The 27,200-nt window shown below is 33.0% G+C and overlaps 1 protein-coding gene across 1 annotated transcript; it reads left to right on the top strand.

The window, feature by feature from the left end:
* The first annotated feature begins 822 nt into the window (after positions 1 to 822).
* On the top strand, positions 823 to 25,206 carry LOC140446982 (uncharacterized). The gene is made up of 4 exons (XM_072539576.1): positions 823 to 988; positions 1,351 to 1,459; positions 15,188 to 15,347; positions 24,377 to 25,206. Exons 1-4 carry the CDS (start codon positions 838 to 840, stop codon positions 24,980 to 24,982), a joined length of 1,026 nt encoding a protein of 341 aa, XP_072395677.1. The 5' UTR covers positions 823 to 837; the 3' UTR covers positions 24,983 to 25,206.
* Positions 25,207 to 27,200: the final 1,994 nt, after the last annotated feature.

Below are 27,200 nucleotides of genomic sequence, written 5' to 3'. Positions count from 1 at the left end.
CTGTAACTTTCTTTATGTGCGGATTTCTACCAAGGTAAGTTGGGTTCAATCGAACTATTTTTCGTCTCAGAATATGTGATTTATTTAATGACCTAACTTTTTGTTACACCCTGTACATATAAATCATATACTTTCTTAAAAATATCTTTTCTTTTAACCTAAACTTTGATATAAAATTTGTTCCAACCTATACCGAATTACATTTTTATTTTATTTTATCAGATAATAAATAACAATTAACAGGTTACAATAAATAAAGTAACAAATATTTAATATTTGTTGTACAAAATGCTATTACTTAGTTTGTATAGAATGTGGTTTCGACAATGCTTCAAATATTGGTGGGAAAATTTACCATTATCCCGTTCAGCTCAGTGAACCATGTAAGTCGATGATTTTAAACTTGAATGCAAAATAGTCGCAAATTGACGGCATAGAATCTATATTTGGAACTCGTCGAGAATTTTGAAGCCAGTCATTAGGCTGTTAAAATTTGGGTCAGTAAAAAATAGCAAATATAATGTATTTGGTATCGAAATGAACCACCGATGAAAATGCTGTAATTTATCTGAATATGTAAAGATAAAAAATGTGAAACAAATAAAAAATAAACTATTATTTAATATAAATTCATTAATAAATCTATGTTTTCATTTAAATATATTTTAATAATTATGTGGCTGTTTTAATCGATACACAACATTTCTAAAAGATTTAAATTAGATTATATCCTCTTAATAAAATGTCACATACGCTAATCGGGAGAAGACCCGACCATGAGTATTGATAATTGTCTTCATCAGAATTAAAATAGTGGTTAGGAATTACAAAAACACTATGCGGGAGACTGAAAGCTCTCAAAATAAAACAGCACTAGATGTGCCCAGACTGTGTAAGTCAGTTTTTCATAATCTTTACGGCTGTTTACATCTCGGAGACCCCAACAAGAAAATTTTTAAAGCTGCAGTGCACATTTTTTTTACTTTAGGTAAGTGTATAAAACGGTTTTAAAAAATATCCTTGTTTTAATTTGGGAACAATACCAACGGAAACATGAATATATTTTTAAATGTTAATCATGTTTTTAGATGAGTCAGACAAGATAGTCGCTGTTTTGTAATGTTAAACATGATCTACGGATTTTGCTTCGGGATTTTTTCAATGCAAAGAGATTTTTGAACATTTTTACACCTAGTTATTTTATTTCAGCTAATAAAATATTTATTTATCTAAATGAATTTAAGCGACACCACTTACAAGTGCATAAAAGATCAAATAACACGACACCGACCATCTTGTTTTTGACTGTTATCCAACATGATATCTATTTTTATGCAACATTTTTTCAAGCTATAAGTGACACTTTCGAGGTTTGTTATTTCAAAAAAATGGATATAAGAACAGGAAACGGTTTGCGAGACAAGAACAAACGACCTCTGCGAAATAAACGATATAACAGGTATAGTTTTAAGAACAGTTTCAAAAAACTCATTTTCTAATGTTTTTGGTATTTTTTCCTTACTAACACTGAATAAAATTCTCGCATTGTTAAAATTTTGTGTGGATTAAGAGTAACAAAATAATTATATACACATACACACACATATATATATATATATATATATATATATATATATATATATATATATATATATATATATATATATATATATAGTTGATAAAGTAGTAAAAAGGATATCAGGTTTTTCAGTGTCAAAAAATTAAACGATTCTATTGTCTCATCAAACTCGATATTTTGCTAATGTTTATTGGCTTCATCAAGAGTGCACTAAAATTATTATTAAAAACAATTATTATAACATACGATTAAATAAAAGCTCACAGAGTGGAATCCTTAAAATAAAAATAAGAACATCACAGGACTTTAACAATTACACTAAAATAACAATAAAATAATTTTAAAATACATTAACTTTTTTGCTTAGATATTAAAGCCTAAATAAAATAATATAGAGCTAGGTATATGGTATTTTTGACATTCCTATAAAGTGTTTAAAATTTTACAATATATATTACTAAGATTACTAGTGTCTGTTTTATTATTAATGGCATTCTTAGTTCGATTGATATGACACATCTCGAGAAACAATATATTTTTGTAATTGCTTAATGATTGCAATATTTATACGTTATCATAATCAAACTGGTGGCCTGTTTTTATAAAATGTTCGACAACAGCGCATGTTTTATTTCTCCTGTTGCAGTCACTTTTGTGTTGTGTGATCCGCTGTTTCAGCCACTGTCCGGTTTGTCCAATATAACATCCCTGGCAACCTAAACACTGTAATTGATGTATGACATTGCTATTATACATTACTGGTGTTCGATCTTTAATTTTAGAGAATATGGTTTTATATTTAAGGTTGCTGTATTTGCTAATTTTTGTATTTGTGTATTCGTTAAACAGGGAAGTAATTTGGTTTGTTAAATTCAAAATATATGGTAGTTTTTTATATTTAAGATCTTGTGGCTGTTGATCTAATTGTCCATCATAAAACTGTGTGTTAAATATTAGTTGTTTTCGTATATCCTTAGGATAACCGTTATTTGGAAACAATTGGAATAATTTGTTTTTGTTCTGCTATAAAAATTGGTCGTCGCTGATGTATTCTTTTCTATTTTTCATTTCAATAACGGTATTACATTTTTGACTTTTAGGGTGATTAGAAGCATAGTGTAGAAACCTTCCTGATGTTGATATCAGTCTAGTATAATATGATTATTAGATTTGCAGATGACTTTGGCACCTATCTAGAAATTGTACACATTGTCCTTCTCCATTTCAACAGTAAATTGTATGTTTTTGTTGCATGAATTAAAAACTTTTATCGTTGTCTGTATATGATCTTGTGTGACGGCGTAAATTATATCACCAACATATTTGTATAGGAAAGGTAGCTGGAAGGGAAAAGTATGCACAATTTTTGCTATTAAATAATCTAAAATAATCAGAGCTAAAATCGGACGGATAGGACTATCCATGGGCGTTAAAAAAATTTGACAGTAAAACATAGTATTAAAAGAAAAGTACGTGTTTTGGAAAATGAATTTTATTCAAATTACGAAATTTTCTTTGGACAGCCTTGTCTGATTTTCAATAAATTCTCACTTAGACCGTATTATCGATTATACCAAATTTTCTGGAATATTAGTGAACAGCGAAACTATATCCAGAGAAATCAGTCTGATTCTAAAATAAGTAATTCAGGATGTAACCGAAGAAAAGTTTTTGCTTTTTTATGTTATATTTAGGTAGGATCAATCCTCTTGAATTGATGAATTTGTCGGAATATCAGCAATAATGTTCTCTACATCAGAAAGAACATTGGTCTAGCCTTAATCATTATAGAGACGTGGTAATGCAAAATTCGGACCAAGAGATAGAAAGTCTTCAATTTCTTGGGGTATTTAAGGACTATACAAATATAAAAATTAACAAATACAGCAACCTTAAATATAAAACCATATTCTCTAAAATTAAAGATCGGACACCAGTGATGTATAATAGCAATGTTATATATCAATTACAATGTTTAGGTTCCCATGGATGTTATATTGGACAAACCGGACAGTGGCTGAAACAGCAGATCACACAACACAAAAGTGACTGCAGCAGGAGAAATAAAACATACATTTTATAAAAACTGGCCACTAGTTTGATTATGATAACGTGAAAATATTGCAATCATTAAGCAATTACAAAAGTAGATTATTTCTCTAGATATATCAATCGCACTAGGAATGTCATTAATAATAAAACAGGCACTAGTAATCTTAGTAATATATATTGTAAAATGTTAAACATTTTATAGTAACGCCAAAAATACCATGTACCTCTATATAATTTTAATATATCTTTGATCTCTAAGCAAAAAAGTTAATGTATTTTAAAATTGGTATTAGTAATTATTTTGGTGTGATTGTTAAAGTCCTGTGGTGTGCTGGTTTTTATTTTAAGGATTTCACTATGTGAGTGTTTATTTATTTGTAAGTATGTTCTATTTAATAATTGATTTTAATAATAATTTTAGTGCACTACTGATAAAGCTAATAAACATTAGCGAAATATCGAGTTTGTCGAGGTAATAGAATCGTTTTTCATCTCATTTACTTATACAACCTCCATTTAAATCTAAACACTTAACTAAACGTCCAGGTACACCCGAAACTAGGTCAAGGCCATAATTTTCGGTAAGGGTGTTCCAGGCCTGTAAAACTGACCGAATCAAACCTTCTTTATCTCGTGGCGCTGCTCGTTCCACTTCAATCTTCATCAGTCGCCATATGTTTTCAATTGGGCTAAGATCTGAAGATGCTGCTGGCCACGGAATTGTTGCCAATTCATGTTCTTGCATCCAAGCTTGAGTATAATCAGAAGTATGGCATCTTGCATTATCTTGCTAAAAACGCCATCCCTCTGGATATAAAACATGAGCCGTTTCAAGAAGAAAACCATTTAAGATGTCACAATATTTCGCACTATCAACAGTACCATTAACTATATAGAGAGGTGTAGCACCACGCTGATATATTGTTCCTCAAACCATTATTTTAGTGGGAAATTTGGAAATTTGAACGGTAACATTTTCTCTTGATAGGACTTTTAGATGATTTGCACCAAGCTGGAAACAACTTTCATCAGATATAAAGACATTATTAAAATTATCTTCTCGAAAACGTTGACAAAAGAGAGAGGTGTCATTGTAGGGATTTTTTTTGGATTCCTTGATATGTAGCCTTGCTTTTTCAGTGACATGCGGACAGTTTCTGGGCACACTTTTATTCTTCGTTGATTTCCAAATCTGTTCAGGACCGTTACAAACAGGACTTATGTAGTGTAATACTAAAATGTAGTGTAATACTTGGTATCATTTAAGAATTCTCCAGTTTTTTGTAGGTAATCCTTTTTATACATTGCAACAGTTACGTTACCTTTGTCGCTTTAGACAATGTAAATTTCAGGATGGTTCTTAAGGAAAAGTTTAGTTTGTACAGTGTATTTATTTAAAAAATAAGTTGACTGACTCTTGATTCAATATCAGAAAGTAAATTTGGAACTTTAACATCTGGTTTAAGACATACAGAAAATTTAGGTCTCAGTGCTAAAATTTTTTTTAATTCAAAAGGAAAATGAATAGAAGTTAGATTTTTAAACAAATTTTCTCGAAATTTTGTCTTATCAAAAGCTTCTATTTTTAATTTATTTATTAAAATTATTTATTTGAATTCTTTTAATTTTATTAAACTGTATATTCTATTTAATTCTCTGTCTACGATTAAATTCATTAAATGTGCAGAAATTTAAAACATTACAAGCTTAGGAACGCATCATGTAATTGTTTTTCAAAAAAGTTAATATCAGCAAAAGTGATTTTAATATCTAAATTAATATTTCTTTCAAACCTGTCACATAATCGCCGAGCATCATGGTAAATATTCCCAGTGCGATGATGTAAAAGGTAATTAACATTAAAAAGGCTATTTGCAACCTGTGGAGGGAAACGTTGATTATATTTACGTTTCAATAAAAAGTTCTCCGGTTGTGTAGAGCAGCAAGTTTGATGGTAATTCTAGTCCACTCCTTCAGAATTCTGACTATGGATTGCCCATAATCGTTTCGGATGTCATCGAAAAAACCTGTATTTTTCTATAAAAGTAAGAAAAAAGAAGTAATTGTTGACTGGTTTGGAAAAAATAATACTATGTTTGGGTGGGTTGGAGTCAATAAAAAGAGGCCATTAGAGAACTATTTGTACTATTTGAGCTTTCATTTGCGGTTACAATTATTTTCACAATTATTTCAATAGCTAAAATAAAAATACAAACCATCTGATAAAGTGGAACGAATAATTGTAAAAAAGTTGTAACTCACCGAATTTGCTGCAAAACGTATTTAAAAATCATAATTATAAAAACTTTTTGATCTGATAAGTATATATATATATATATATATATATATATATATATATATATATATATATATATATATATATATATATATATATATACAGGGTGGTCCTTAAGTAATTGTACAAAAAGAAACCGTAGATTCTACACCTTAAAATATTGCGATTCAAGTCAAATTGCTTTAATAAAATGTTGATATTAAGAAAGATACAGGGTGTTAAAGTGAAAATTAAAAATTTTAATTTTCACTATAACTTTTATGTTTGTAAACATTTATGTATAAAAATTCATAACTGGATACTATTGATCATCAGAAATTATAATCTGATGCATACTTTAATGTAGCTGATAGAGGGCGCCACATATGCCACATATGTGGCATACATTTGCACTTAACTTTTTTGCTTTTTAAGTAACCGGTATTTGTGATGAAAAATATTAAAGATATATTATTTTTCCAAAAAAAATGTATACTTGTTAATAACTTCAAAACTCAACAGTTTTCGAGATAATCGCATTTTACAAATCAACTTCATAATTCAGATTTAACGCAATTACTCCAGGCAACGAAAGAAAATTAGACAAAAACATCAATACTTCTGAATTTTGGTATAAAATGCCTTCAATAAAGTTAATAGTTAACGAAATATTAAATAAAATTAATATATTAGCACGATAGAATAGTAGGATTTGACAAAATAACAGAATAATTGGATTTTACGTCAAACATTTTACGTTTTGTATTAAATTAAAGTCATAATCAAAATATTCTATTAATAAACCAAATTAAGAAATAGTTAAACTTAATAACATTAAACTTTTTGTCAAAGTAAGTGTTCCATATGTCCACCATTTTCTTTAATTCATTTGTCAATACATTCCATAAAAGGTCGTGTCATATTAAATATAGCATCATTGGTTCTAAAGAAACTGCGGCAGTATTTATAATAAGTATTATAAGTATAATATATAATAAACATAATATAATAATAAATTATTCGTTTGGGAATTTTATGAATTAAATAATTATATTAATATCTCACCATATGACCAAGGATATGACTACCACGAACAATCCAACGTATAGGAAAGTTGTATTTAATTATGTTCTCACTGCACTTTTCTCTATAATGTGGTGGTGTACCAATCAATAAAATCATTTTATAAAAAATGTAAATAAATATCACCATTCAAATTACAAGGTAATTCGTATGTCCATAAAAAATAATTATAAATGCTACCAAACGATACGATATGCATTTTAAACATGAATTTGAAATAAACGTATGGTTTGGAACAGTTGGTAATTATTTTTTACGGACATGCGAATTACCTTGTAATTTGAATGGTGAGATTTATTTACATTTTTTATAAAATGATTTTATTTGATTTATTGGAAGAATTGTCATCAAATTTAAGGCGAAATATGTGGTTTACGCAAGATGGTACACTACCACATTATAGAGAGAGGGCAGTGAGAACATACTAAAATACAACTTTCCTGAACGTTGGATTGTTCGTGGTAGTCATATTCCTTGGTCATTTGGTGAGATATTAATATAATTACTTAATACATAAAAATACCAAAAGAATACTTATTATTATACTTATAATACTTATTATAAATACTGCAGCAGTCTCTTTAGAACCAATGATGCTATTTGATATGAGACGATCTTTTATGGAACGTATTGACAAATGAATTAAAGAAAATCCTACTATTCTATCCTGCTAATATATTTATTTTATTTAATATTTCGTTAAATATTAACTTTATTAAAAGCATTTTATACCAAAAGTCAGAAGTATTGATGTTTTTGTCTAATTTTCTTTCGTTGCTTGGAGTAATTGCGTTAAATCTGAATTATGTAGTTGATTTGTAAAATGCGATTATCTCGAAAACTGTTGAGTTTTGAAGTTATTAACAAGTATACCTTTTTTTTGGTAAAATACTATATGTTTAATATTTTTAATCACAAATACCGGTTACTTAAAAAGCAAAAAAGTTAAGTGCAAATGTATGCCACATATGTGGCATATGTGGCGCCCTCTATCAGCTACATTAAAGAATGCATCAAATTATAATTTATGATGTTCAGTAGTATCCACTTATGAATTTTTATACATAAATGTTCACAAACATAAAAGTTATAGCGAAAATTAAAATCTTAAATTTTCACTTTAACACCCTGTATCTTTCTTAATATCAACATTTTATTAAAGCAATTTGGCTTAAATCGTAATATTTTTAAGTGTAGAATCTACGGTTTCTTTTTGTACAATTACTTAAGGACCACCCTGTATATACAAGGTGGTCCAGAATTATATACATTAATTTCTAGAGCTCATAGTACGTCCAAAAATAAGGGTATTTCTTTATGTACACTTTTTTATAAAACTGAATAATAAGGGAGATACAACCCTTTAAAGGGGTGAATTGAAATTCTTATTTTTTCAAATATCTTCCAAACGGTTTTGAATACGGAGTTCATATTTTGGGAGTGATTATAAGACATTAGGATAATTAATTACATGTCACCACCTACCACATCCTATATTAATACAGGGTAGTTTTGGAGGGTAAGTGGGGGTTATTGCGTCACATGTTTTTTAATTTTTACATATTTTAAAAAAATATTTTAAAAATTGTTTCCTTAGACTTTTCTACGCAAAAAAGGTGCTCTTGTAATATTTCGATAGATATCACCGTTTTCGATTTATTTAAACTCGAAGGTATACATGTATTTTATTGTAATCGTTACATTTCTTAATATTCATCAAGTATGCTTTGGAATTGACACTTGTGTTAGCAATAATATTACAAATTAATGGAAAACTTAATTAATACTTAACATTTAATTAATGGCGAAAGTAATATTTCACAACAACTGTTCAAAATGTCCTCCATTTTGTTGAATACATAATCTAATTCTTTTATTTAGCGAATGCATTAATCCATTTAATGTTACTGGATCGTTTTGTAAATCGGTAAATACTTGTTCAATTTTGTCTCTTAACTCATTTACTGTATTAATTGGAGTGTTATACACTTTTAATTTCAAATAACTCCATACTGTAAAGTCCATTGGATTAAGATCACAACTACGAGCAGGCCAATGAATCGGTGCATCCGCACCCCGGCCTATCCACCTATCAGGGAAATGTTCATGTAACCACCTTCTACAAATTCTTGTGTAATGTGGTGTAGCACCATCATGCATGAAAAACATGTTTCTTCATATTTGTAATGGAATATCTTCCAAAATATCATGTAAAATATTGTCTAGAAAATTGTAATACATGTTACCATTTAAATTTCCGGGAAAGATGTGGTATCCTATGAAACTATTTCCTAAAGTAGCTGCCCAAACGTTTATCTTGAACGTGTGTTGGAAGTGAGTTTCCATTGTAGCCCTTGGATTTTCTTTAGCCCTGAAGTGCATATTTCTAGAATTGAACATACCTTGTCTTGTAAATGTGGCCTCGTCTGTAAACAGAATGTTGCTTAAAAAATTTGGTGCAGTTTGAACTTTATTTTGCAATACCTCACAAAAATCAACTCTAAGTGGCATATCGTCAGGTAACAATTCCTGCACTTGTCGATAGTGGTAAGGATTGCTCTTCATGCAGAACTCTTAAAACACTTTGATGGGAAATATACGTTCTTAATCCTAACCTGCGTGTACTTATTGTGGGGTCATTTATTACAGCATCCAATATTTGCTGTTCAACGCGAACATTTCTTGCTTCTCTACGACGACCAGCATCTGTATTCCTTCTTTGAAGACAACCGGTTTCTTTCAGTCGTCGTTCAGTACTTACAAAAGTCCTGGCATTGGGAATATTTCTGTTCGGATACTTTTCTCTGTAGCGTCTTACAGCAGCATTTCCCGAACATTCCCCTAATACTAAAAGTATGTCTGTCTTCTCAGAATTTGAATAGTGTGCCATATTGCGGGCAAACAAATTTAAAAATATAGCAAAAGAGACGTGTTAAACAAATTTCACTGTCGAGTACAATAAAAGTGTAGATAAAATAATTTAATTGTTATTAAACGTCACTGAAAATTCATAGACTACTTGAGATTAAAGTGTTGTTGCTAACACAAGTGTCAATTCCAAAGCATACTTGATGAATATTAAGAAATGTAACGATTACAATAAAATAAATGTATACCTTCGAGTTTAAATAAATCGAAAACGGTGATATCTATCAAAATATTACAAGAGCACCTTTTTTGCGTAGAAAAGTCTAAGGAAACAATTTTTAAAATATTTTTTTAAAATATGTAAAAATTAAAAAACATGTGACGCAATAACCCCCACTTACCCACCAAAACTACCCTGTATTAATATAGGATGTGGTAGGTGGTGACATGAAATTAATTATCCTAATGTCTTATAATCACTCCCAAAATATGAACTTCGTATTCAAAACCGTTTGGAAGATATTTGAAAAAATAAGAATTTCAATTCACCCCTTTAAAGGGTTGTATCTCCCTTATTATTCAGTTTTATAAAAAAGTGTACATAAAGAAGTACCCTTATTTTTGGACGCACTATGAGCTCTAGAAATTAATGTACATAATTCTGGACCACCTTATATATATCGTGGGTATACTGCAAAAACTGACCAAGTCAATTTTTATCGATTTTTCGTTTATCAATCCAAGTCACTCGAAAGACGTAACCGAATACCTGGAAAAGTGCCCAAGTCAAAATATAAAGGCACGATGCCGCAACACACATAACATCCAAATGTCTATGTCTCGGTATGCGTATCAATAGACTGGAAGAAATGATCATGTTGACTTGGTCACTTTTGCATGAAATGTGATTCACATTTCATATCAACATTGAACTGCGACAATTGGCTATTACGACTTGGTCACTTTTTGATGTTTTAGTTTTACCTACACGTTGTATGTTTATCAGTTGAATTATCACGTGTTGGAAAAGGAAATATTAAGTTTATCTTTCATTATGACGTCCAGGGGAAAGTTTTTAGTACAAATGTGTTTAGATGAAGGCGAAGCTAGTACTTCACATGAAAATAACGCAGGTGAGTGTTGTAATTTCGTAATATTTATTGAAAATAATTTTGAGGTTATGATGAGGACAACAAATTATAAAAGTATCTATTACTTAGCTCTTAGCAGATAAACGTTTTCCTTAAAAAATAATATTTATCGCCCCACTTCCTAACCATCAACAGTAAATGCCGCTGATACAAAGTTAATATTCTATGTAGATTTTTGTTGTTGATCATTTTGCTGTTTTAAAATATAAAACATAATAATGAGATCAAATTAGGGTGACTAATAATAAGTAACGGTTTCAGAACTATGGTCTTCTAAATCAACATCACAACACATTCCTATTTTGTCAGCTGGAACCAGCACTACGGAAGGTAAATATACATTTTAAAACTGATCTTTTTATCCTAAACTAATATTTTAATTAGGTTCATTCAATACTACTCTAATGCAAGGATGTTCAACTACCACGTCTGATAATGAAAAAGAGAATACCAAACATTGTGAAGAACATAATAGCTCTATTGAGGTGAGTAATATACCTGTGTCACCTACGTTTGAGAAAATGGTCGTTGATAGTGGTTCAGATTTTTCTACCGGCAGTAGTGATAACTATATTCCGAGTGATGATGATGGTTTATCAAATGTTGAATCAACTGATAGTGATGTACCCTTATCAAAACAAGAATGTCGTTGGAGAAGAGCTAACCCTTCCCGATGGAAAAGAAATATTAAAAAGAAAAATAGAATGTCAAGTTTGCCTTACAAATCAAAAGGAACAGTCATTGCAGCAAAAAAACCAAAATTGATTAATTGCAACTCTTGTAAATTCAAATGCTCTCTTAGTTTTAATGATGATTTCAGAAACCAGTTATGCTCGGAATTTTGGAGATTAGACTATAATCGTCAAAAAGATTATATTCTCTGTTGTGTTGCGAGCAAAGAACCTACTTGTAGAAGAGTTCGTTCTGGAACAGGTGCTCTCAAAACTGCAAGTAGGTACTATCATTTCCTAAACCAGGGTAAAAAAATTCGAGTTTGCAAGAATTTCTTTCTACGCACTTTGTGTATAAGCCACGGGCCAGTGGATAAGGCATTTTCTGGAGCAAATGATATAGGAATATTTGCAGCTAACGACAAACGTGGCAAAAAGGAACCGGCTAATAAAACCAAACCTGATATTATAGCGTCAATCAAAGCGCATGTACAAAGTTTTCCAACCATGGCATCTCACTACTGTAGATCATCAACTAAACGAAAATATTTAGATTCTAATTTATCTATCGCAAAAATGTACGAACTATATGCGGAAGATTGCAAGAAAACGGGAAAGGAATACGCATCTCAAATAACTTACCGTCGCATTTTTGGTACCAACTTTAATTTGTCCTTTTTTAAGCCTAAAAAGGATCAGTGCCTAACATGCACGAACTACTTGAAGACAAAAGCTGCAGATTTAGAAGAAAAATATCAGAATCACATTAAAAGACGAGACGAAGCAAATTTAGCAAAAAAATCAGACAAAGAGCGCGCAATGACTGATAATAGTTTTTTAAGTGTCACGTTTGATTTACAAAGCGTTCTGCAAATACCTTCTTCAGATGTCTCACCAATGTATTACAGTAGAAAGCTGTGCGCGTACAATCTCACAATTTACGAAGCAGCTAGTCAAAAAGCCCACTGCTACGCATGGACTGAAATTAATGGTCAAAGGGGCAGTTCAGAAATAGGTACATGCCTGCTTAAGTTTATAAAATCTTTGCCACAAAATATTATCGAAATAAGTTTGTTCTCTGATACCTGTAGCGGTCAAAACAGAAATCAGTTTATTGCAGCATTATTTCTATTTATCGTACAAAACAGCAATTTAATTATTGTACAGCATAATTTTTTGGAATCTGGGCATTCTTATATGGAAGTAGGTTCCATGCACAGCGCCATAGAAAATGCTAAAAAGAATGTTCCAGTATACACTATGCATGATTGGTTAAACATTTTTAGACTGGCACGCTCCAAAAGAGGCCGAAACAAAAGAAGTGATCCATATAACGTACAGGAATTAAGGTATAATGATTTTCTTGACATAAAGACCCTAGCTGCTAATACTCTTAAAAATAGAACCATTGATGAAAACGGAAATCGTGTTAATTGGCTAAAAATTAAATGTATGCGATATGAAGCAGATAAACCGCAATATATACTATTTAAGTACAACTATAGTGATCCAGAATTTCTTATGTTCAATGTAGTTGGACGTACTAAACGAGTTATAAATCCTATAAAAGAAATTCAACTATTATACTCTAAAGAAATTCCTATTTCTAAACTTAAAAAGCAGGATCTTCTAAAATTATGTAAGACAGGAACAATTCCCTCTGGATTCCATGCTTGGTATCAGTCAATACCATCAAAAAGTGGAAAAAAAAGATGTTGCTCCAGAGCCATCAGTATTGTCCGATTCGGATTTGGATTAGTTCTACTTGTCCGATTCGGAGTCAGATTAATTCTAGTATAGAAACTTTTACATTTTTGTTATTATTTTCCAATTTAAAAAATAAAGTAAATGTTTTTATTTGAAACTTCAGCCTTACACTGTAAATAAATAAAATTAGACATAGGTATTTTCTTTGTGTTTTATTATTGATCAATAATTATCATTTTGTGGCCATGATGTCAATATGAGAAAATTTCTACATCAAAAAGTGACCAAGTCAATTTTTTTTGCGAAAAACAAAAAGATTAATACAATCTTTAGAGATACTTAGAATCACTAACTTCAACCATTTAATACCTGGAAAGAAAAAATACATATCCTTTTAAATTGATTTAGAAATAAACTCAAATAAAATTACAAAATATTCAACATCAATTATCTCGAAAGCATCATATTTGACTTGGTCAGTTTTTGTAGTATGCCCACGATATATATATATATATATATATATATATATATATATATATATATATATATATATATAAATATATATATATATGTATATAAATATATATATATAAATATATATATATATATATATATATATATATATATATATATATATATATATATATAGTTTTATGGCCGTTTTCTAAATTTTGCTAATAGCTACCGAGATATTTTATTTGTTTATAATCCAAAAAATTGTTCAGAATTTTATGAAATTCCTTATGCACCCCAAATAATCCGATTTCAATTCTATAAAGTTTGGCACATTTCTAGAAGTATATTGGTTTAGTTTTTGTTGTACAATATTTTACAGAATTTCAATTTCGTTTAATTTAGAATGCAAAACTATTTTGCGAAATCTATTGAATCGATTTTAATAAAATTTGGTGGACTATTTGATTATATTAAATGCTTTTCTAGGCAAATTACAATGGTCCTAAGTACAATCTAAGTGGTAAAAAGATTTTGAATATGAAAAGGCTTGTTTCCCCCTTATATAATTTAATAATAAATTAAATCATTTTTAACTCTGATCAGTTGTATCTTATAGAAAATTAAATTATCGCTATTTTATTTCCTTACGACTTTGCTCTAATATGAGTCTTTTTAAAGTTATGAGCAAGGAAAGTAGAAAAAACGACGTTTTTAATCATTTTTAATTATTTTAATGTTTTCATTAATATTGCCTACCTATTTGGGAGGGAGGATGTCAGTTATTATTATTGAAGTTATCATACAACTTTTTCTGCAATAGTCAGAATGCCACCTCTTACATCCAAATTTAGTGATCTGTTTATACCGTTTATTTTAGTATGTCCACCCATGATACTACTACAATTATCATGTGTCCACCTGAGAATGTTATTTGTCAGTACCGATACCAATAACAATTCAGTAATACCAAATAAAATGCATTATATTACAGTACATTTTAAAAACAACGTCTCATCCACGTGGAATAATATTGGAAGTGATCAGTTGCAAATTTTTCTCTTCATTTCAATGCTGGCCAAGGAATTACCGATCGTATCCCAAAAATTTGTTTTATCCAATATCATAAGAAATTTACATCTGAACATTATATCGAACCGATAGCAGAGGGATAGTAAAATATGCACTTAGCTCTACTTACACTTTTTGGGCAACGTGTAATTTATATTAACAGTATTTCCTGATTTCTTTGTGATTGCATTTTTTACAGTAACATTTTTTGCAGTTTTAAGTTTGAATTAGATGCGGTAAATGAGTTTTTATTGTTAATTTACATTTTTCATTTCAGAAGAGCATACGGTGAAGAGAAAAGACCACCCAAAATGCTTTTTACACCGGAGATTAAGAGATATTTAAAAGATTGGTTAGTTCGAAGAAGAGAGAATCCTTATCCTAATCGAGATGAAAAAAAGATGTTGGCTGTGCAAACGGGTTTAACTTATATACAGGTAGACTATAAATAATTTAAACAATAATTTTTTAAGTATTTAACCACCATAAACCAATTTTATACAATAAAATCATATTCTATATAGCATCAAAATAATGATAGCCAAGTATTGTAATTTTTCTTCTTTAGTTCTATAATCCTCCGTGTGTATCTTGGCTGGTTCAACAATCGTCATAATTATAGTTTATTCGTCTTCCGGGTTTGGACCGTGTTATTTGTGAGTGACCCAAAAGTGGGTTCATCTCGACGTTTCGCTACAATTGTATGTGGCTTCTTCAGGAGAACAAAAGTACATGTGACATTTTCATGGAAGCCTTTGAGTCTTTAGCCCTAGAATCTTACCCCTTAAAACCAAAAGTCTGGTTCCGCTACGTTGATGATACATTTATCATCTGGCCCCATGGTCAACATACCCTTTCTCCCTTCCTAGATCATCTTAACTCACAACATCCGAGTATAAAATTCACAATGGAAGTAGAAAATAATCGGTCCCTTCCCTTTCTCGATGTGTTAGTCACCTCCAAGCCCAATGGCCGATTGGGTCACTCTGTTTATAGAAAAAAGACTCACACGAATCGTTACCTACATGCTTCATCACACCACCATCCTGCCCAAAAGAATTCTGTGATCAACTCTCTCATCCATCGGGCCATTTCGATTTCTGAACCTGACAACCTTAGAGAAGAACTTGGCCATCTGCAAAAAACCCTTGTCGCCAACGGTTACTCCAAGTCCACAATTCAAAATATTACACACCGACATCTACATCCCCCTTTACACCCTAGGACGACAAATTCAGAATCTTCGGGTAATACTCCTGTGGCTTTTCTTCCGTATATTCGAAGTGTCACTGATAGGATTGGCAAAATTCTTCGCAAAGAAGGTATCAGGACTACTTTTCGACCACCCAAGAAAATCTCACAATATCTACTCTCTCCTAAGGACCCATTACCGCCCCTATCATCCGGTGGTGTCTATTCTATTCCTTGTTCATGTGGACAAGTGTATATTGGCGAAACTGGTCGTTCCGTCAAAACTCGGATTCAAGAGCATCAAAGATGCATTCGATCAGGTCTTTTCTCCCATTCTGCAGTTGCAGAACACTGCCAAGAAACCGGTCATTCCATATTGTTCGAAAAAACCCATATTATTTCTAAGAGCCCCTTCTTTTATTCCAGGAAAATCCGCGAATCTCTAGAGATCCGAAAAAATCCACATAATATCAATCGAGAGGAAGGATACTACTTGTCTCCCATCTGGAATCTCAGTCTAGAGCCGCCGTCCGGTCCCGCTACCACGATGCAGTCACATGATTGGCCAGCGCGCGCTTCTTGACGTTCGCGCCACGGAGTGTGCCGATACGTCCCGACACGACAGGTCACCGCGACTATAAATAGAGCGGTAGCGGAGTAATCGTCGTCGGATTCACTCCCCGCCTCTCGACGCGTTAGTGTTCTGAGCTGTTGGACGTGAATCCCTGTCCTGGCATTTGGTTTTCACCTCTGGCTGCGTTAAGTAGTTGAGTTACTGTGACCAAATGCCCATCTTGGTAGTTAGTATTCGCCTCTGGTTGCGTTGAGTAACTGAGTTACCGTTGCTAACTACCCATCTTCCTGTCTTTTGTTTTCTTTTTCTTTTTTTTGTTCTCCTGAAGAAGCTACATACAATTGTAGCGAAACGTCGAGATGAACCCACTTTTGGGTCACTCACAAATGACACGGTCCAAACCCGGAAGACGAATAAACTATAATTCTGACTCTGGCCGTGGAAGCCTACGATTTCATTTAATCGTCATAATCATAATTATCATACAGCATGTAGCATCCACTGCTGAATATAGGCCTTGCTCAGTTGACTCTATTGTTCCTGATATTGTGGCGTGTAAATTCAGTTTAATATACTTTATATAATCCATCTGTAATGTCGGAGGTTTATCTCTAACACTATATGCCTGAAATCTAGGACGCCACTCCATTATGTGTTTAGTCTACCAAGCGTCATTCATTCTGGCCACGTCATATTTGCTATCCTTCACCAGCGTCTGTGATCCCTATTCTAATGTTTTTGGCAAGTGTTAAAGTTTCTGCACTATAAGTCAATATTGTGAGCCGACATTGTTTAAAAACATTCCTTTTCTGACATATTCATATATTGCTACATTGTATAAAGGCCAAATTAATTTTATTCATCTTTTAATATTCAATCGCAAGTTTAATTATTTTACATTGTAAAAATGGCATGCACCCTATCCTCCATGTTATGACATGCTGGACAGTCTGTAGTCAACACCACGAGGTATGAGCAGGAACACAAAGTGTATCAATATTCATACGCTTATGAAACATACCTAGCGGATCATAAGGGCCTTCACATTTTACTTTTTTTCAACTTCTTTAGTGAAATGTCTTTAATCTTTCCTATCAGCCTCTTGTTCCTTCCGACCCCTAATTAGTATTAAGTTTCCGGGGACAGACTGTAAGTAATCCCCACTTGTTGGTCAAAAGCTACAGGTGGAAGAACCGACACGTGGAACTGAGAAATTGAGTTCGAAAGCGGAGAAGCTAAATTAGTCAACGCATTTGAGATGTGGAAAGCCACGATATGACTACCACATTAAAGATCCGTAAGGATATCACCAGGTTGTTAGGAATCCCCCGGTCAGGAAATAATGTCCCAAAACATGTACGTGGGACATTCGAACCATGTACCAAGCAAGCAAGGCAGCAAATATTATTCAAGAAACGACATCGTATTAACCTGATTTTTAAGGGTATTGATAAATCATGACATTTGAATAGCTTAGCCATTTTTTGAAATGCAGATCTTGCTTTCTGTATCCTACGTTTGATTTCTAGGGAATGGTCTCAATTTTCATTGATGTTCGAACCAAGATATGTGTATGTTTTTACTTTTACTATTCGTTGACCGTTCACATTGATTCATCAAAATTGTGGTTCCTTTTTAGAGATCGTCATAGATTTTGTTTTCTTAATGTTAAGAGAAAGTCTATATATCTGACTTACTTCTGTGATCCTCTACATTAAATCCTGGAGGGCTTTATAACTATCAGCTAATAACAACTTGTCGTCCGCGTATCTGTTATTGATTCTTCTTCTTGTGCCCTGCCCGATTATCGTGCGTTGGCTATTAAATTGGCTATACTAATTTTGTTGATGGCAGCTCGGAAACGAGATGCAGTGGATCTGTTAAACCATTCTCTCAGGTTTTTAAGCCATGACATTCGTCTTCTACCTGGCCCTCTTCTTCCACCTGTCTTGCCCTGTATTATTAAAGGGAGTATATTATATCTCTACGGGTGACGCATAACATGGCCAAATTATTCCAGTTTGCGATTTTTAACTGTTCTGACCACTTTCATATCTTTTCCCATCTGCTGCAAAACAACCTTTTTACAAATAGTCCATATTCATCACATGTTGTGGTAATCCTATTAATCAGATGTTGAAGATCTTCGTAACTATTTGCAATTAACACCGTGTCATCCACGTATCTCAAATTAATAATATTGTTGCCATTAATTTTAATACCACATTGAACACTATCCAATGCTTTATTGAAAACAAATTCCGAATAGATGTTAAATTTTAGTGGAAACAAAATGCAGCCCGGTCTTACTCCTCTTCGTATTTGAAGCTCTTCAGAATTATCCTAGCCAATCCTGATGTTTGCACACATGGCAGTAAAGGTTTTTGATGATACGTAGGTCTTGGTTGTTACCAAACGGCAACAATTGAAATAGAGCACACAACATCCGAAGATATACGAATCCGACGAGGAGTGTGACAAGGTTGCGTCTTATCACCACTATTATTTAATTATCTAATGATACGTAGGTCTTGGTTGTTACCAAACGACAACAATTGAAATAGAGTGCACAAAATCCGAAGATATACGAATCCGACGAGGAGTGCGACAAGGTTGCGTCTTATTACCTCTATTATTTAATCTGTATTCGGAATCTATATTCAGAAAAGCATTAGACGAGGTTCAAGGTGGAATCAAGATTAACGTAACCAGCATAGACAACATCAGGTACGCTGATGATATCGTCCTAATAGCAAACAACGCACAATAACTACAAAATATAATAAATGCGGTAGTTCGTCATAGCGAAATGTGTTCGGTTCACATCTAAATATTTTCAAAACTAAAATCTAGTATTTTCATGGATACCAACAAACATACATTTCTACAGCATCATCATCATCATCATCCAGCCTTAATTTATCACGTCCACTGCTGGACATAGGTCTCCCTTAAACTCCTCCATTCTTTGCGATTTTGTGCTCTTTGTTGCCAATTTTTCGTGATACGCCTGATGTCGTCAGCCCAACGTGTAGGTGGTCTTCCTCTACTACGTTTGTCTGCTCTCGGCCTCCAATATGTAATTTTACTCGCCCATCGTGAGTCATGCATTTTCGCTACATGGCCTGCACAATTCCATGTAAGTTCCGCTATGCGTTCCACAACATCAGCAATACTCGTCCTTCTTCGCAGATCTTCGTTTCTTATTCGGTCCCGCAACGTCACTCCCAGCATAGATCGTTCCATTCGTCTCTGTGCCACTCTCAATTTCGAAGCCGTAGTCTTGGTTAGAGTCATAGTTTCCGCCCCATAGGTCATGACCGGTAATACGCATTGGTCAAATACCTTTCTTTTGAGGCTAATTGGTATGTTGGCCCTAAGTGTGTCTCGCAATTTCCCAAAGGCTGCCCACGTTAAAGTAATTCGTCTTTGGATTTCGCATGTTTGGTTATTCCTGCTGATTCTTATTTCGTGATCCAAATACGTATATTTCTCCACCAGTTCTACCACTTTGTTTTGAATAGTTAAATGGTTATTGGGGACGATATTTCTCATAAACTTAGTTTTGGATAAGTTCATTCTGAGGCCCACCTTCGAACATGCAAAGTCCAATTCATTTAACATATCTGTGGCTTCTCCTAAATCATCTGTGATAAGGACAATGTCATCTGCGAAACGGAGATGGTTAAGTTTTTCGCCGTCTTTTGTTACTACCTATTGTCAATCCTGTTGTCATTCATTGCTTCTATAAGGCTGTCTATTTCGATCGTGTCGAACGCTTTATAAATATCTATGAAAGTGAGGACAAGAGCTTTGTTGAAACTGTAGAACTCTTCGACGACCTGTATTAACTCGTCTCTACGTGATATACTCGAAGAAGAAGAAGAAGAAGAATTTCTTAATTTATGAATTTCGCATTTCCCATTCGTTAGCTTTCTACGTAGAACTTTTAAGCTGTTATTTTCCTCTATAGTACGTTTAATATAATCGGTTTTGAATTTTCTTAAATCTCTCCTGATTGCCTTCGAAACAGTATTGTTCATATTTCTTAGAGTGTGGCTGTCTGCATTGTCATCGCTTCTCATTTGTCTTCTTTGATCTAGCAGCGTTGCAGTATATGGACCTGATTTTCTTTTAGGACAGTGCACTCGGTGACTTTCTTGTAAGGCGTTTATGATGCAATTATTCAAGTCGTTAAGATCGTTCTCGAAGGTTTCATGCAGTAGTAGCTTATTATTGATATGTCCCTGATATTGATTTATGAGATTTATTCCCTGAGATTTATTTTTAATCATTATGTTTCTTTCACTTTTTATGTTGATTTGGACTTTCGCTCTTATCATTATGTGGTCACTGCTTGTGGTGAACTTGTTGAGTACTGTTACATCTTTAATTATTTGTTTTTTGTGCTACTTACTTATGCTGTAGTCAATTTCGTTCCTTGTTCTACCATTTGGACTTTCCCAGGTCCATCTTCTGAGCATTTTTTTTGTAAAAGAAGCTGTTCATGTTGAATAAATTATTCTGGAGTAGGAATTCTAGTAGCATTTCTCCTCTGTCATTTTTCCCTGGGGAACCGAATTTTCCCAAGGATGTTTCTAGTTCTGCTTCGTTTAAACCTATTTTTGCGTTGAAATCGCCACATAAAATTGTAAATTGAGTACGAGAATCATTAAACGCAGTAGATATATCGTCATAAAATATTTCGATTTCTTTGTCTGTATGGTCTTTTGTTGGATACTTGGATAATTTTGAGTTGAGATCTACTGTTCAACTTCAGAATAAGATATGCCACTCTAGATGATATACTTTAGATGTTTTTTATCTTGTTCGCGTGGTTTTTATAGAATATATGCCCTGATTTTAGTGTTTTTAAAGTTTCACTTCTCTTTCTAACTTCGCTGATACCTATGACATCCCATTTAATTTTATTTCTACGCCAAGGGACAAATAATAGGGCAGGTAAAAAAATAATAAATTTTTAAAACTTCTATAAAATATTTGGGAGCAAATATCAACAGCCAGTGTAACCCAAAAAAAGAAATCCTATCAAGAATCGAACAAGCGAAGAAAACACTCATGAACATGAAACAGTTTTTACAAGATCAGACCTTAGTTTAGAGCTCAGAATTCGAATGATATGAATTATTTCAAATTATATTGGAAGGTAAAGTGCAGGGCAAAAGATCAGTTGAAAGACGCCAGAACTTGTAGCTAAAAGACCTGAGAAGATGGTTTGACCGCTCATCCACAGAAATCTTTCGTGCAGCAGTTGCCAAAGCTACAATTGCCATTTGGATAGTCAACCTTCGAAAAGAGACGGCGCAATAAGAAGGTCTTTATTATCTTTAATACCTACCTGCTGAAGAATCGCTATCATTTCAGTATATTTTACTCGATCAAATGCCTTCTCAGAGTCAATAAAACACATATAAACTAGAAGGTCGACATCTCTGCATCTATGTATCATAACCTGAATACTAAATAGTACTTCTCTGGTTACAAGGTTATTGCGGAACCCAAACTGCGTGTCAGTAAGTTGTTCTTATATTTTTTGGTACATCCTTGAGTGCAAAATTGGAAGAAATATTTTTAAAACATGGTTCAGTAGTCACTACATCTTTTCGCATTTGCTTTTTTAGGTATCGTCACAAAAGTCGACAGCAGCCAGACAGTTGGTATATAGCCAGTTTAATAAATTTTATTAAAAAGATGAAGCAGAGATCTTTTACCTGAACTTTCGAAGAGCTTTATTATTCACTCGGTATTTCATCCGTTGCTTTTCTGGTCTTTGCTGATCTTATTGCTCGTTAAATTTCGTCCATAGTTATATTAGGCCCTGTTACTATTTTAAATTTAATTTAAAGGTCAAGCTTTTCATCATTAAATAGTTCCTCAATGTATTCTTTCCATCTGTCTATTTTATACAAATCGGTGATAATAAATTTGCCGTTTCTATCAACGATGTTATTTGTTTGTTTTTTGTACTGACCCGTTACTTCTTTTCTTTTTTTTTTAGAATTCTCCGTTAATTCGAATTCCGGCCTCAACATCCTCTACTGCTTCTTGAAAGATTTCCTCAGAGTATATGTTAGCCAGCAGGGGTGATAGTATACATCCTTGTGGAACTCCATGTTTGATTTTGATACCATCAGATTCTCCGGTCTCTATACGGATCGATAATGTTGGATTCCAGTAAAAATTGCTAATAATTCTTAGATTACAGGTGTTTACACCAATATTTGTTAATATCTCCATCAGAGTGTGGTGCTTTACTATATCGAACGCTTTGTTAATAAATATTGCAATTCACGACTCTACATCGTTCAAATAGTACTTGTATGCTAAAGAGGGCCTCTGTCGTACCCACAGCATTAAGAAAACCAAACTGTACGGCTGATTTTTTCTTCGCACAGTCTATAATATCCTTTGATGTATGATTTTTAGAAATAATTTTAAAATTGGTGCAGAAATCACTGCAGGCTAGGGATTTTCTTTTCTTTGAAATAAACATCGACTTCAGCCATGTTCTTGGTATTACTTCGCTTAAATATATATTATTAAATATTTTTGTTAGGCGTTGAATACCTTCAGTATTAAATAGTTTTATGAGTTCGGCATATGCATTGTCAAAGGAGCTTTGTCATCTTATAGTTGTGATATTGCTTTTTCAACTTCATCTGATGCGATTGGTAAGTGGTCATTACATATATAGGATGGAGGTTGTTCGGAGATGTTATCATCAAAAAACATATTTGGTCCATATGCAAATTTCTTTATTTTTGTCTGTGATGATGTTCCCCTGTTGATCTCGCGGTTTGTTAGCTGTGTTGGATTATTTCTGAAGACCAACTGCTTGTTTAACCTTTCTATGCATATTAAACGTATCGAGTTTTTGTTCCAACTTTCACATTTTCTTTGGCCTTTCGTATTTCGGTTCTTATTTTTCTCTGAATATTGTTGTACATTCTTTTGTTGTTCTGATTTGCTTCTTTTTTCCATGAGTTGCAGTGTATTGTCATTCATCCAACTTTTCCTCTTCTCTTTCCTTTTTATTATATGTTATTCTCTGATCTTCTTAAAGGTTTTACAATATGCTGGAGTAATTCTTCTGCATTACATGTTTGCTCCATGTTACTTAGCTTCTTATTTCGAGCTGCTGTGAATAAAATAAGATGGATCAATATGGTCGCCAACATTTCTGGAATATAGGCACACTTAAAAGACTTAGCTTCTCTGAAAGAATTCGTGCGACTGTTACTTTTGTTTCCTTACCTTTTAGTCTTCTCATATCGCATTTTTTGTTACTATTCTTTTTTGTAATCTTCTTAAATTGACCAACAACAAGAACATGATCTGACGATATTTCAGCACCGGGTAACTTTTAACTGATAGGCATCCATTACGGAAATTCACCATTGTGTAATCCATTTGATTCCGTATTAACTTTCCTGGTTGCTCTTGCGCAGAGACCCAGATATACAAGAGTCGTGATGGTAGTTTGAAGAATGTATTTAGTATTGCAAATTCTTCTTCCTCTACAAACAGTTTTAATATTTCTTCCCTTTCATTTCTCTTAACTAGACCAAAATCACCAATGAATTCACTGCTTTCCCTTTACCAATTTTCACATTCTGATTTTGCACTTTACGATATAATAACAATATAACAGTAATAAAATATAAAATTTTTCTCTTACAGGTGTGTAATTGGTTCGCGAACTGGCGACGAAAACTCAAAAATGCCGGCAGAGAACCGCATAAAAAAACATGGTCATCTTTGATCAAAACCTACAACAACCAAGTTCAAGGAAACGTTGAACATTTAAGTATCTGCTCAAACGATAGTATATGGGAGGAATCAGACAAAACATCGAGTTATACCAACGATAAATATGCACAAGAGAAACATTTATACGAAGAAACATATTTTAATAACAATAACAACGACATCCAAAACCAGTGCTATTACATTAGTTCCACAACTGAAAACGACCACGAAAATCCCTTTTCCCAAAATACGTGCAAATACAAAAACCACATGATGGAAAAGTATTTAAGGGACTGTCAAAAACCCTTTCAGAACAGTGATGACAATAAACCTATGATGTCAAAATGGCTAAGAAGTGCAGCTAATTTCATACCGAACGAAAGCAGTTACCTAGACTGGACCTTAAGCAAAATAAATATTACCAAAAAGAGATTTAAAATTAACGAAAATGGTGTAAACGTGATGATGCATGGTAGGGAAGAACTCGACGCTGCTGAAGCATTGACGACTTTAGCAAATTCAATATATAAGTTATAAAAATCGGTAATATTGTTGAATTATTATTGATATTGTTTTACTAGTCTAAAATTTTTACAATGTAAAAAATAGATCAACGTAACAATTACATTACTGATAAGAGCATCCAATAGTTTTGTAATTAACTTTGTTATTATTGTTAAAAAAAACTGTTGTTTTGTTTGCTATTGTAATTTATAAATCGATATGTGATTAAGTTTATTGTAATATAAGTTCTTTTTATACACGTGTTTTTGATATTCATATCTATTTTTATTTATACCGTGATTGTCTGGGTCTTCCTTTTCTGTCATCTTCCTAATGGGCCATGAATGAGAGTTGAATATTCCGTAAGTAACTTAACCAATCACCTTACACTTTTCTACCTCAAATCACATAGTTTTCTTTATCTTTCCGATGCACTACACTACAAATCGAGCCTTGGCCTCCTCCAAACTATACCTTTAAGTTCTCAGGTCTAGCAAATTTTGTGCGTCCGCTGCCATTTAATTCCCCCACCTTTTGCCTGACCTTTATTTTGGTCTTGCACCCTGCATTTTACTATATGGAGCTCTTTTTGGTAATCTTTCGGTCTCCATTCTCACTACATGACCAGCCCATCGAATTCTTGAAGTATAACGAATTCTGAAATCGGTGCCTCTTTGAAAGTTGCTAGAGTTAATGGTTGTACCTGGATCTCCATACTCCGTTTTCGTTAATAGGTCCAAATATCTTTCTTAGGACTTTTTTCAAAGACTTTCAGCTTTCTTTTTGTATACTCAGTGACATTAGAAGTGTTATACCCAGAAGGAATAATTTATTGAACTTAGTTTTTTGGCAATAGAATGATTATATTTAGAACATGCTGTGATAACAATACCAATGTTTTATCTTTTCTACTTTTTGTAAAAATAAAGTTTTATCTTTAAATTTTTTTGTGAAGAGACCGATTTGTCAAAACCGGTTCGTATAAAAATTTTTAGTTATTATTCCTCAGTCTAATTGTATTCAGTGTAAGAAAATGCTTCAAGTTTGAAGACACCAAAATTACCACCCTGGCGATTTTGACAGGGGTAGATTTATTGTGTATAGAGATATGTGTTTTTCATATCGCAAAATTGGCCGTTGTGTTAATTGTACGGGAATGACGGTTATGCGTGTCTGTCGTGTGAACAAACGAAGGTAGAGGAATACGAAGAAGACCAACTGGTCAACCCAGGCGTAACACAGAGCGTCAAGATAGGCGCTTTAGATTACTGGCTCTGAGAGACCGTTTTGCTACTACGCGTCCATTTGCTGACCAATAGTTTGGAGTAGTAGGTAGACCTGTTAGTATGCGTACACTATACCGTCGCATTGGAGCCTTTGTACTGATTTCATTCCACCCACGACTATAATACTGCTTCCTTTGACTACGGACCACTGTCATCAACGTTTGAATTGCTGCAGAGGACGACAGCATTGGGTGGCAGAATGGCATAATATAGCATTCAGCGGTGAATCACGGTTCTGTTAAGGAATGTATGAAGGTCGTAGGATGGTAATATGCCGCCGTGGAGAGCGACGAGATATTGGGTTTGCTGTTGAGAGACTTGTACACAGGACAGTTGGAGTAATGGTTTGGGTATAGTAGCCGATCACCACTTGTGTTTATTCGAGGTAATATGACAGATGCGCGTTATGATGATGACATATTACAAGCCACTTTACTGCCTTATCTCGTCGGCCGTCTAGACATTCTTTTTCAGCAAGACAATGCGCGTCCCCATATTAGATACTCGTCAAACTATAGACTTTCTCCAAGAAGCTGGCGTCAATGTTTTGCCGTGGCCGCCCCGTGCTCCGGAGTTAAAGCCTATCAAACATGTATGGGATATGATGGAAGGGAGACTGTCCACTTTGCACCATCCTGCACAATTAATAGATGAAGTTTAAGTTGCTTGGAACGAGGTATCACAAGCAGACATCGATCGTCTCATTTTGTTACTGCCTAGAAGTATACAGAAGTGTAACCAGCTACAGGTTCGCCAAATACATTATTAATTTTTTGTTTTTTTTTTTTATTGCTTGTTAATAAATATTCTTGACAACGTTATCGTTTCATTCTTGATGTAAATCTACCATGTTGCCAAAAAATTAAGTTCAAGAAATTATTCCTTCTGGATAATAATTTTGTAAACCCTGATTTTCGATCTTCAGTGTGTGTTTTTGGAGTGGAACACATGGACGAGTGAAAAAT

This window comes from Diabrotica undecimpunctata, chromosome 7, assembly GCF_040954645.1.
Source record: "Diabrotica undecimpunctata isolate CICGRU chromosome 7, icDiaUnde3, whole genome shotgun sequence".
Taxonomy (NCBI): Eukaryota; Metazoa; Arthropoda; class Insecta; order Coleoptera; family Chrysomelidae; genus Diabrotica; species Diabrotica undecimpunctata.
Note: the sequence above shows the minus strand (reverse complement) of the source record. Positions and strands in the feature narration are given on the sequence as shown.